Source organism: Gracilinanus agilis, chromosome 4, assembly GCF_016433145.1.
Source record: "Gracilinanus agilis isolate LMUSP501 chromosome 4, AgileGrace, whole genome shotgun sequence".
Taxonomy (NCBI): Eukaryota; Metazoa; Chordata; class Mammalia; order Didelphimorphia; family Didelphidae; genus Gracilinanus; species Gracilinanus agilis.
The window spans coordinates 468,936,210-468,949,582 of record NC_058133.1 but is presented as its reverse complement, the minus strand read 5'-3'; the positions used below and the strand labels follow the sequence as shown (position 1 = coordinate 468,949,582).

The following is a 13,373-nucleotide window of genomic DNA, read 5'->3' as shown; positions in this document are numbered from 1 at the left end:
TCCGGGTACAAACACAGAAAGGAATGACTTCAATGAGCCCAAGATGATCATTATCATTGAAAGTCTTGAGTAAAGCCAAGCCCTAGAGACAAACTATCCTATAAATCAGTGATTCCCAAAGTGGGTGCCATCGCCCCCTGGTGGGTGCTACAGCAATCCAGGGAAGCGGTGATGGCCACAGGTACATTTATCTTTCCTATTAATTGCTATTAAAATTTTTAAAAAATTAATTTCCAGGGCACTAAGTAATATTTTTTCTGGAAAAGGGGCATTAGGCCAAAAAAGTTTAGGAACCACTGCTATAAATTATGATATGATTAGAAATCCAAATGGCATAGAAAAGACTGAATGTAGAATTCTTTCAAGCATTAGAACAAACCGAATGTGTGTAAGAGATGAGGAACTCTCAGTTTTCCATATTGGGAGTTACACATCTTTTTGCACATTCTATTTCATCTATAATAACTTCCACTCAAGAAGTTCACTACTTATCTACCTACAAATTAGTACATCAGCTTGGGGGAGGGAGGAGAGATGGCAGCTTGGTGGCACAGTGGTTAGAGTTAAATCTGGCCTCAGACACTAGCTGTATAACCCTAGGCAAATTACTTAACCCTGTTTGCTCCAGTTTTCTCATCTATAAAATGAGCTGGAGAAGGAAATGGCAAACCACTCCAGTATCTCTGCCAAGAAAAACCCAGATGGGGTCAGGACTAGTCAGACATGACTGAAAAATGACTGAATAATAAAATCTCCATGGAGTTGCCTGAGAGAAATGTTAAGTGCCTTGCCCAGGGTTACAAACTCAGAGTCAGAGAATCAGGATTTGAACCCGTGTCTTCATGACTCTAAGCCTAACATACCATCTACTATATCCAGCTGCCTTTACTTAAGTAGCATTAAAATCAATAAGAGAAGTTATACATCTCCACTACTGGAGGGAATAAAGAATTCTTGCCAGAACCCCCATTTAAGGGGGACACCTAAGCCAGCCATCACTTCATTTCCCACCCACTTACATTCCCTTGGAATTTTACATCATGGCCCCATGCCTGGCACCTTCCCCCATTAGAATGTATGCTTCTTGAGGTCAAACTGTCCTTCTTTTTCATACTTGTATTCATGGTGCTTAGCACTGTGCCTGGTCCATAACAGGCTCTTCATAAATGTTTCTGATTGACCATTTGAAGCATCTAAATGCAATAGGAGATGCAGTCAGTGGAATTGAAGGCCAGTAAAGAATTATAGGAATTTTCTGTTTAAATGAAAAAGGCCTTACTAATTTGGAAATAGCTAAACAAATTGAGGTACATGAATATAATAGAGTATCACGTCTCTATAAGAATTGATGAACATGGGGTGGAGGGGTAGGGGGAGAGGAGAGGGCAGCTAGGTGGGTTAGTGGATAGAAAGCCAGTTGTGGAGACAGGAGGTCCTGGGTTCAAATCTGGATCAGGCACTTCCTAGCTATGTGATCTTGGAGAAGTCACTTAATTCCTACTGCCTAGCCCTTACTGCTCTTTGGCCTTAAAACCAATATTTAGTATTGATTCTCAGGCAGAAGATAAGGGTTTAAAAAAAAAGAATGAATGAATATGGAGAATACAGACAAGCATGGAAAGACATAAACCAATATATAGTGAGTTAAGCAGAATCAAGAAAAAATATAAGCAATGACAGCAGCAACATAAAGAAAAATAACAAAAATGTCAGTAACAAAATTAGTATGACAGTTACAAGGAACGAGTGGTCCTGAAGAGATGAGGAAATGTATCTCCTTCACTTATTTGCTGAGGTGGATGATGGGTATGAAAGCGCCTATATACTGTCAGATTCAATTGATATAATTGTTGGTTACATTTAATTGTTTTTTATTCTCATTTGTTTTTATCCTCTATTAAAGGAGATGATGGGTCTCTAAGCAGGAGAAGGGAGAAGGAAATGTGTGAAAACAAAAGTGAAGGAAAAACAAAAAGTATAATAAGAAAATTAAGAGGAATAAATGGAACAAACTGGTGAGGGGGAAATCTGAGTTCAGGAACTAGAGAAATACTAAAAGGGAAGAAGCAAATGTTTCCCTTCACTTGAAGTCTTTAAACAGAAGCTGGAAGCTTTTTTTGTATTTTAAAGAGAGGATTATATTCAGGTTATGTTTTGGAATAGATGGCCACTGAGGTCCTGTCCATCTCTGGGATTCTGTTATTCATCAGAGAAACCTTCATGGAGGTCCAAGTGAGATTGGACCAGGTGTGCTAAGATCAACACACCATTTGTAAAGAATATGGAATTCCCTTGAAAGAGTGTATTGAGAACTTTATTATCCTTTTAGGTATATGAAGATGAACATTCATGCTCTCTGCCTGATCCAGGTCTGAGGAACCTGAAGGCTTGATGGACAGAGACAAACAAAAATTGGGGCCCCTAAAGGTACTCCTTACAATAATTACATATGATAGTGCCACGGATACTCACATCTTGATTCACCTGTAAATATAGGCTTCTATACAACCTTGACACATAAAGTAGATGGGACTAAGGACAAAGGGAAGAACAGAAATTTCCTAGAGAAATATGCTTTACCATTCACAAAAATCAATCACACCTATTTAGAAACTCCTGATGTCAACTTCCCAGATACTGTACTATATTTACCAATACTGCGTATACCAATATAGTAATCCACAAGCTACTTACTAAAACTATACCATATCCAGTGACATTTGGACAGGGAACTTTCATATGTCTGTTAAGATTTTCAACACTGAATCTTCTTTTACACTATGATGAATATGGAAATATGCATTGCATGATAGCACATGTATAATAAATCATATTGCTTGCTGCCTTGTGGAAGGGGGAAGGCAGGGAGAGAATTTGGACTGCTAAATGTCAGAAAACGAATCTTAAAAAATTATTTCTTTTTGCAATAGGGAAAAAATACAATTTTAAAAAGTGAAAAGAAAAAAAGATTTCCCCTACTGAGTTGGATAGATCTGATCAGGAAGTTTAGGGCAGGGGTCCCCACTGGGCCAATCAAGAAAGTTAACCTTGATAACAGGCTTATATCCATCACTCCTGAGGCACTGTGGTACAGGAGAAAGGTTCAGAAGTCAGAGGATTTAGTCCCCATCTCTAATGGTAACTTACCTGTTTGACCTTGAGAATCATGTAAGTTCTCTGTGCCTCAGCCTCTTCAGTTGCAAAAATGAAAAGGCTGAACTTTGAGTTGTCTTTCAGCTCATCCTCATGTTCTATGATCCTGGGCTTAGCTCCACCAGCCTCACTAGGACTTTGAAATGGAAGGCATAGGTAAAGGGTAGGTAGGTGGCTCGGTGGATACAGAGCCAGACCTGGAGATGGGAAGTCCTGGGTTGAAATTTGGCCTCAAACACTTCCTAGTTGTGTGACCCTGGGCAAGTCACTTAACCCCAATTGCCTAGCCCTTACCACTTTTCTGCCTTAAAACTGATACTTGGTATTGATGCTAAGATAGAAGGTAAGGCTTTATTTTTTAAAATAGGATTAAAAATTTTTTCTTTTAAAGGGAGTAGTAAGGCAATGGAAAAGAGGATGTAATAGTGGTACTTTATGTCCCACTCAAGGTCTGAATCTCTCTTTTCTTCCTTTCCTCTCCCAAAGACTTAAAAAATCATAGGATTACAGATGCAGAGCTGGAAGGCCCCTCAGAGACTATCTAGGTCAAGCTCCTCACTTCATAGCTGAACAAAAAGAAGCCTAGAGGGGTCAAAGAGCTGGTCAGAGGTTGAATTTTAGGTGAAAAGCCTGGAGATTCTATCACAAGAAGCAAGAGTCCTCTGATCTAGAATATATCATCACCCCTGACCAAGAGACAAACCACAAACAGACATAGGTTGAAAACCCACCTGTGGGCTCGATTGTCACAGTGGCAACGTCCACGCTTTTCTCTTGAATTTCTTGCCATTTACCCTTCTCTCCAATCCACTCACTGACCACACATCTGTAGGTGCCCTGGTCTACCGGCAGCACCCGAGACACAAACAGTCGGTAAGTATCATCACCAGTGGTGTCCAGACGCAAATCTCCACTCTGGTAGCGTCCTTCGTACTGTGGGCCAGAATGGAACCTATTCTCGTGGGTCAAGGAGAGGATTTTCTGCCTGGCGGGGCCACGATGGAGCTCCCACGTCACAGAGAGATGTGTATGTTCCAAGGAGGTGGAAGAAGCTGAGCAATGGAGTTCAAATGAGTCTCCGTCCTTCAGGCGCAGGGAGGAGGCAGGTTGGGATTTTGAGCTCACTTGCAGAGCATCAGCAAGCACTGTTTCAATAAAACAAAACTGTTAGGAACATCCAGCACCATATGTAAAAGTCTGAGACCAATTCTGCAAGCAGCAGGCCCTCTGGCCTTTTATTCCTTGCTAGGAGCTCCTGGTCCTGGGCTACCACTATTGGGGCTCAATCACAGTTCTGACACCAACCAGCATGCAGCTGGCTTCCTCTTCTCCCTTGTTTCCTACCCTGAATCGAATACTTGAAACCCTATGCCCGTAGTGCCCATTCTCATCCCATCTACCCATGGAATATACCCTATTTATGATGTGGGATGCTAAAAAATAATTCTTTTGTGGTCCAGGTGATGGAAGAGAACCTAAACTGGATCGTAACAATTTTAGCAGTTTTCAATGATGATAATCTCAAGTTTTGCTCTGGAGCCATCCTTGGGGCTTTTCAAAAACTTAGAATGAAATCACATGAGAGAATTAGAAAAACTCATGATCCTAAGCTTACCATTAATGCTCCCTCTTAATCCTGCCTCCAAACCCCAGAGGGAGGAGGGAAAGACCCGCTGTGAAGGCAACCAGGGGGAATTGTCTGCTCTCCTTCACAGTCTGGCATTGTCCCAGCAGAATGTAAGCCCTCTGAGGACAAAATTCTCTGGCTTTTGTTTTCATATCCCTAGTACCAGCAGAGTACCTGGCACACAGCAGGCACTTAACAAATGTTAGTTAAGTGATATGTGTCAACTGAGAGAGTCTGATTTATGGAGCACAGATACTACAATTCCCTTTGTTCTAATCTTTTTTTTCTCTTCTTCTTGGATGGAGGGATGAGGAGGAGGAGTCCTGTGGTTCAAGAAAAAGTAGGTAGGATCTATTATTTCTAGATTCCCTTCCAACAAAAACTATTCTGATTAGATGACTGGACATCTGATGATGATTTTTATTTTATTTTATTTTATTATTTTAACCTATTCGTATATATTCCTATCTATTTAACCTAGGTAGGTGGGAGGAGAGTATGAGGAGCATCTGAGGTGGAATATTGCAATGGTTTCTTCTCCTTAAGTCATTAGTGTTACCTAATCTACTTAACTTACATCCAATCTGAAACTCGGGTCTCAGTGGATATTGGTGTTTTCTTCTTGAAAGTATCTTTCAGTGAATTAAAATGCACAGCTTCTGAGCCTTCCTCTACTCAATGAGCCCTTTCTAATTCCCTTTCACTCTAGTGCCTCCCCTTCATTGATCATCTTCAATTTATCCTGTAACTAGCTTGTCTGAACAGAGTTGTTTCTCCTTCATTAGACCATGAGCTCCTTGATAAAGTGGATCACCTTTTCACAAAAATAATTAATTAATTTGTTTGTTACATTAAAATACCTAGATAACTCCCTCTCCTCCCCACATTTGACAAGGCATCATTTGAAAAAAAATATATATATATAAAGCTATATCTTGTTTGTTTCTATTTGTCAATTCTTCCTTTGAGGGTAGACAAAGGGATTGCCTTTTGTATTTCTTTGTAACTCTAGCATTTAGCATAATATCTAGCATACAGTAAACATTTAACAAATATTTACTTACTGACTGGCCACGATACTATCCCTTTACCTTTTGATTGTTATAATCACTTGAGAGATAGCTAGATGGCTCAATGAATAGAGCACTGGACCTGGAATCAAGATGATCTGAATTCAGATCTGGCCTCAGACACTTACTACTTGTATGACTTTGGGTAAGTCACTTAACCTCTGTTTGCTTCAGTTTTCTGGACTGCAAAATAGGGATAGTATCAGCTTTTAGTTCCCAGAGAGGATCAAATGAGACCCTATTTATAAAGCACTTAGCATAGTGCCTAGCACCTAGTAGGTGCTATATAAATGTCAGCTATCATTATTATTATTAATAGTGGAAATAGTAGAGCTAGTAGTAGTGCTAGTAGCAGCAGTAGTAGTAGTTGGTAGAAGTCATTTGTCCACCTAATAGAAAATGCCTGATTGGAAGTCAGAAGAACTAGGTTCTGCTTCCTGCCCTGACACTATGATCCCAAATTACTTTCACATCTAAAAGTCAAAGTTTCCTCAACTGCAAAATGAACTGATATCATCTACTGTATCTACTTCATGGGTCTGTCAAGGCTGAAGAAGAGAAAAGCATAAGACTAGGCTGAAGGGACCTGGGAGATCATTGACTTTAACCTTCTTAGCCAAGAAATAAAACTGAGACCAAACGTCTTGTCCCAAGTAATAGGTAGAGCAGGAACGGAAACAGAAGAAAAACAAATGCTTGAACACATGGTTGGGGATGTAGACTCGAAACGACCACAGCAATGCAACTATCAATAATATGGAAATAGGTTTTGATTGATCACACATGTTAAAATCAGTGGAAATGTGCATTGGATATGGGGGGTGGGGTGAAGGGGGAGTGAAGGGGAAAGTAAAAACATGAATCATGCAACCATGGAAAATTTTTCTAAAAAAATAAAATATTTGAATCTAAAAAAATTAAATTAATTTAAACAAAGTAATAGGTAGATAGATTGACCATTTATCATGCACTTGTGCCAGATTGTCTGGATTTTACCAACACGCCTCAGCCACCTTCTTATTCTGGAAGTTCCCTCCATCATGCTGGTTGGCCATCTTCTCCCACTGGTGTGTACTTTCCAGTTCCTACATTTTGGAGAAGGTCCCAGGAGAGCCATTTTTCATTCCCCTCCCAATTCTGCTTCAGATTCTCTGGATACCACATGCCTCTGCAAGTACTCCCCTGAACCCTCCTGCTTTAAAAATTCCTCACTTTTTGTCCTAGTAATAACTCCAAGACAGAATGGCAAGGGCTAAGTGACTTGCCCAGAGTCAAATAGCCAGGAAATGTCTGAGGCTAGATTTGAACACCACCTTTGCTAACTGCAAACCCAGGGTTTTATCCACAGCATCATCGGACTGCTACGAAATCTTATTCCCTTTTTAAAGACAAGGGAGCTAGGACCCACACAGGGTTAGCCTGAAGTCCCTGTGCTGGTAAAGGAAGAGAGAAGACGACAAGAAATCAAAGCTCTCAGTGGGACGACTCCTCTAAAGAACATACCTCTCACTTGAACAGTATCATCGTAGTTTCCCTGGACAGTGGCGTCCGTGCTGGGGGTGGAACATTTGTACTGCCCTTGGTCAGCAGCCTGGAGATTCTTAACGTGGAGCTCCACAGCATCATTTCCGATTCGTCTCAGCTGGATCTCTCCTTTCTGCAGTCGCTCCCTGTATGGCTGGGCTGTGAAAGCTGCCTCCCATGTGCTCACTATCTCCACAAAAAGAGTCCCCGAAGAAGAGAAACTCCAGTCAAAGTTCTGCTCACTGGGGCCTTCGTAGTCACTGACATTGCAGGGAATGACCAGTTCTGTACCCTCCACTCGGACGAGGTCGCCAGTGGGGATCTTCACTATTCGTCCTTGGCAAATAGCTGTAATGAGAGGAAAGATGAGCTTTCAGTCACTGAGTTACACCAGAAACCAAGAAGACAAGTTTTTAGAGGTTTCTGGGCTTCCATACTACATATGGACATCTGGGCCCCCAGACCACGTCAGACCAGCACCCTGAATCTTAAGAATCTAATTCCCTTTCCAGAGGGAAGAGCAATGCTCCTTGACCAGGACCTGAAGCCACCACGCTCAGGAGATGCAGCCTAACAATTACTCCTGCAGAACTACGATTATAACTACTAAGGACCCTGAAAAGGGAATTCTTGTCACCAGAGTCCTTGGCACTATCTGACATGACTATTATCTGTGGAAACAGATTTAAGGAGAAAAAGCCCAATGAACAGCTAATTTTGGAAAAATATGGAAAAATCTACATGAAATTATAAAGAGGGAGACAAGCAGAAGCAAGATAACATTATATACAGCAATAGAAAAATTGTTTGAAGAATGACTTGTGCATGTCCACCTTTGGAGAAACAACTGATAAATGGAAATAAGTAAGATGTAGTTTTATACATACTTATATCTTTTTATCAAATGATGCCTTCTCTAATGAGCAGAGGGGAGGGAGGGAATTAACTGAGTATCTTAATATTTTAAATGCTATGAACAAATAAATAAATAAGTTTTTAAAAAGGAAAAAAAAAAAAAGGCCTGACCATCTGCTTTGCTCTGTACCCTAAGGACCGTGAGATCTTTCCATTTGACTTGCGGCTAAAATCTTCCAGATGGGTTATCTCCTCCATTAAAATGGGATCTCCTTGAGAGCAAAAGCTGGCTATTTTTCTATTTGTGATCTTGGTGTTTAGTCCTGTACTTAAAAAAATACATGCACACACATACATATATGTACACATACACACACTCATATATAAAGCACCTAATAAATGCTTTTTTCATTCATTTATTCATTCCACAAGATAAAAACGACCATAATCTGTAACCTAAAGAAGAAATGCTACCAAGAATCATTTCATTAAGGTTTAAGAATTGAACTGAGGGGGCAATGAGTGGCTCAGTGGATTGGCAGCCATGCCTGGAGACAGAAAATCCTGGGTGAAAATCTGGCCTCGGACACTTCCTAGTTGTGTGACCCTGGATAAGTCACTCAACCTTCATTGCCTAGCCCTTACCACTCTTCTGCCTTGGAACCAAAACACAGTATTGATTCTAAGATAGAAGGCAAGCATTTAAAAGAAAAAAGAGTGAGAACTCTACTTAGTAATATCTACTCCAATTGTGAATTCCATAAGCTCAGTTTGCCAAGACTGACAAAGAAGAAAGGGGTCTTAAGTGAACCCTTTGGGAAAGCTTTGTTTTTTTCTTGCAGTTTCTCAGTGACTCTCTAATATACTGTCATGCTTTTAGGGTTTACCCAACCAGAAGGGATTCAGTTCATCAATTACTATGCCCCCTCCCTATTTGTCTCGCCTCTCTTCTAGAGCCCTTTTCTGAAGATAATCAGGGCATGATTTTCTTTGACTCATGGCAGTTTTTAACTTGAGAGCCATATCTAATAATAAGATGATTAAGCAATGGTTCCCTGGCAGGTTTTATAGTTATAATGTCAAAAATATGATGATCCTACTGTGCTTTAATTGTCCGTTCTAACTCTCTGATCTAGAAGTAATGATAAAAGGCAAGCAATTTATAAGGGCACCTATGTTCCCATTTCGACTGGCAAATCTTTTAAAGTCTTTGACAATTATAGATTTAGGTGGGAGTTGGCCAGGGAGGCAAGACAAGGGAGTTAGGCAAACATTTAATTGTTTTGTTAATATTACCACCTCTGTATACTCTTCCTTTGCATATAAACTGAAGCATGCAAAAATTGGAAGGAAAAAAATTGAAATTCCCTTGGAATTAGTTATGTTCAGGATCACCAAGTGCCAGCATAAAGTAGAGGCTGTACCTGGACTAGTACCAGAGATAGTTATAGAACTGGGAGTTTCCTGGGTCAGGATTCCAGATTGGTTTTATCATGTCAATTCCTATGAATTCCCATATAAATTAGACTTATTCTGCAAAGGTGATACAAAAATATATCACTTTCAACTAATATCAATGATTTTTGGAATAGCTGTGCCATTGAGGCACCTAGATGGCACACTGGCTGGACTGTCAGGCTTGATCTAAACTCAGATACTGCCAAGGACACTTCCTAGCTGTATGACCCTAGGCAAGTCAATAACTTCTTGTGACTCCATTACTCATCTATAAAACAAGGCTGATTTCAATGGCTTCTAAAGTCCCTTTCAGTTCTAAATCTATGATCTCATAATCATTGATACCAAGAATTAAGAAGGTCAGTAGACTGCCTGCAGTTCCTATTTCCTCTACCTCCAGGACACATAAATGGATAATTAACCACTCCCAACCTTTTCCTTGGGAGGGGAAAGCATCAGGCATCTAGTTCCAAGGCAAACAAGTACAGAAACACCAATAATCTCAATATCCACCCTCAGCAAACATGAGAAATCATTAGAGGTCAAGGAATACTACTAAATCATTTATCTGCCTTTCTTAACCCCCTTCTTAAGAAGTATATTTTATTCCTTCTGCCATCAATGTTACTCTTACTTAGTACATCGAGAGTGTATACAAATATATATACATATATATTGCACTTGCCAAAGTTCTTTGCAATCATTTTTAATCATCATCTTAGTTTTACTATCCCATTAAGCCTCTCCATACAAGCAGCAAACTGGTTTTCCTCTTCTAAATCACTTGAAATAGGTACTGGCAGTTATCTCACAACATATATGTGTGTGTGTGTGTGTGTGTGTGTGTGTATGTGTGTGTGTAAAAAGTTCAGCATAGACTTTGCCAGAAGTATGACTAATTTTCTTATCAAAACGTTGAATTTGATTCTATTATGCAAAAGGAACCATAGGAGGACAGGAAGATGAATAAAAAATTAAAAAAAAAAAAACTTCAGACCTCAAGAGGCTTTACAAATATCCATGGTAAACAAGATAAAAATGAGACATAGAATACAGTAACCACTAAAAAGGGTCAGATATCTATCTAATGCTAAGGAATTCAAGAGAGGAGATGTTCACAGAGAATTTGAGACTTGCCTAGGGTCAAAAGGCTAGGTAACAGCAAGTCCAGAACTAGCTATCCTTCTATCTCTTAACTTAATACTCTTTCTATGACATTAGAGAGATGGAAAGATAGAATTGTGGCAGAAGTTAAGGCTCCTTGCTGTCCAGCTTAGCTGTGTATATATGATCTTAGGCAAATCAGTCCATCTCTTTAGTTCACTTTCTTATCTGTCAAATGATGCTGTAGATCCAAATTATCTCTTATATTCCATGGTATTTTTAAAAATTTTATGCTACAGCTAGGTAAGAAAGTTCCTGCTTGGGATCCCTGCTTACTGGGGAGGCTGAGGTTGGTGGATTACTTGAGCTTGGAAGTTCTAAGTTGTCATAAGGCTAATTCCAACTGGATGTTCACATACTAAGCCTGAGACCAATCTGTCAAGGGTTAGAAGCAGGCTGCCTAAGGAAAGGTGAACTTGTCTAGGCTGGAAATGGAGCAGACCATAGCTTCTATGCTATTCAATATTGGGATAAGACCGGTGAATGGTCTGCTGCACTCTTCTAGTCTAGGTGAGATAGGGAGATGCAGTTCCTCACTCTAACCATCCAGTCCTAGAAGAAAAAAAATCTATGCTACATCAGTATTAATCAATCTATTAATATTGATAATCAGAAAAGCAGTCTCAATATTAGTAAAGGCTTCCTAATAATTGTAGTTTTTGTGTTGTCCAACTCTTGGTGACCTCATTTGGGGTTTTCTTGGCAAAGATACTGGAGTGGTTTGCCATTTCCTTCACCAGCTCATTTGACAGATGAGAAAACTGAAACAAAAAGGGTTAAGTGACTTGTACAGGATCACACAGATACTAAGTATTTGAGGCTAATTTGAACTCAAGTTCTCCTGACTCCAGGGCTGGTACTCTTATCCACTGTGCTACCTAGTTGTCCCCCAGGGTAGTACAGAGGGTCTATAACCACCTTATTGCTAGAAAATAGGCCTTTCTCATTGTGACCCAAGAACACATTAGCTTTTTTGGTTCCCACATCACATTACTGATTCATGTTGAGATCATAATCCATTAAACTCCAGGGTCGGGGAGGGTGGGTTCCAACAAACTGCTGTCTAAACATGTCTCCCACATCCTGTATTTCAAAGTTGATTTTTAGAACCCAAGTATAAATTTTTACATTTATCTCTACTAATTTTCATCTTATTAGACTTAGTCTAGTGTTCTAGACCATTACAATCCAGCATCCTTTCTGGATCCTGATCCAGCAACTAGCTATCCATCTCAGCTCACTGTCATCTACATTTATGATGTCAACTATGTCTTTACTTAAGGCAAAAAGGCTGCAGATGGAGAAATGAAGACTTCAAGAAGCCTTTGAGCTGGGACACAAAGAACAGAAGAATTTCAGTAGACAGAGATGGAACAGAAAAGGGAAATCCAGGCAGAGGAAACAGTAAAAGCCAAAGCATAGAGGTAAAAAGCAGGGGGGCTATATTCAGAAAGTAATAGTTTGCCTAAAGGATAATGTATAGGGAATGAAGTAAAGGGAGATAAAGAAAAGGAAAGTTAGAAACAGAAGCCTTTGAATGCCAGGAAATTGAGTCTGAACTTGACTCTGCAGGCAATGGGGAGCTCCTGAAGGTTCTTACATATGAGAAATGTGCACTGGGAAGATTAATCTGACTGCAATGTACAGAAATGATGAAGAAAAAGAAAGACTAGAAGGAAGGGAAATTGTATCATAATGCTATAAGCAAAAAAATAAAATAGAGAGGGTCTGAACTCAGATGGGAAAAATGAGAATAGCCGAGGGGAATATTACACCAGAGGCATTTTTGAAACAGGCTAGAAGTACTTGAGCAACTGATTAGATGTGAGGGTCAAAGAAAAGGGAAGAATAAAATATGAAGTCAAGACTTCCAGGCTGGGAGACTAGGAGGACTAGCATAAATAAAAATCAAGAAGTAGGTAATAATTGAGATTTTTCTTGGTAATTTGTTTTGAGGAGGAATGGCAGGACAGAAGTCCAGAAGGAAATCAATTTCATTTTAGAAACAGAGAGTTGAAGATGTTGGTAGAACATCCAAGGAAAGGCATCCAATAGGCAGTTAGAAATGCAAGGCTTGAACTCTGGTCTAGGGTTATAGAGTTGGGAACCATCTATATAAAAGCTGATAAGCTCCTGGAGGGCAGGAATTGGTTTTGATTTTTGTTCTTAATTAAATTTAATTATTTAAAATTCTTAGCAATTAGGATGGTGCCTGACACACAGTAGTCACTTAATAATTGTTTATTGCTTGATTAATAAATGAGACTGTTGAGGAACAATGTGTAAGGAGAAAAAAAGGGGAGAATGAAACTGTGAAGAACATTTATATTTAGGAGGCTGAAGAAAAATCAGAACAGGAGATCAGAGAGGAAGGAAAAATAAGAGAATGTTATTGCCCAGTAGAAGAAAGAAAATGTTCTGTTTGTTTGTTTTAAACTGATTTACCTTCCATCTTAGAATCAATACTCTATTGGTCCCAAGGCAGAAGAGCAGTAGGAGCTAAGCATCTTGCCCAGGTCACA

General features: G+C 39.7%; 1 protein-coding gene across 1 annotated transcript in view; it reads right to left on the bottom strand.

The window, feature by feature from the left end:
• PTGFRN (prostaglandin F2 receptor inhibitor) overlaps positions 1 to 13,373 on the bottom strand; it is a 67,246-nt gene that overhangs the window by 44,868 nt on the left and 9,005 nt on the right. The window contains exons 4-5 of the mRNA XM_044675533.1: positions 7,354 to 7,744; positions 3,885 to 4,298 (exon numbers count right to left, since the gene is read on the bottom strand). Of these exons, the coding sequence (XP_044531468.1) occupies positions 3,885 to 4,298; positions 7,354 to 7,744 (805 nt within the window). The remainder of the gene's footprint in view (positions 1 to 3,884; positions 4,299 to 7,353; positions 7,745 to 13,373) is intronic.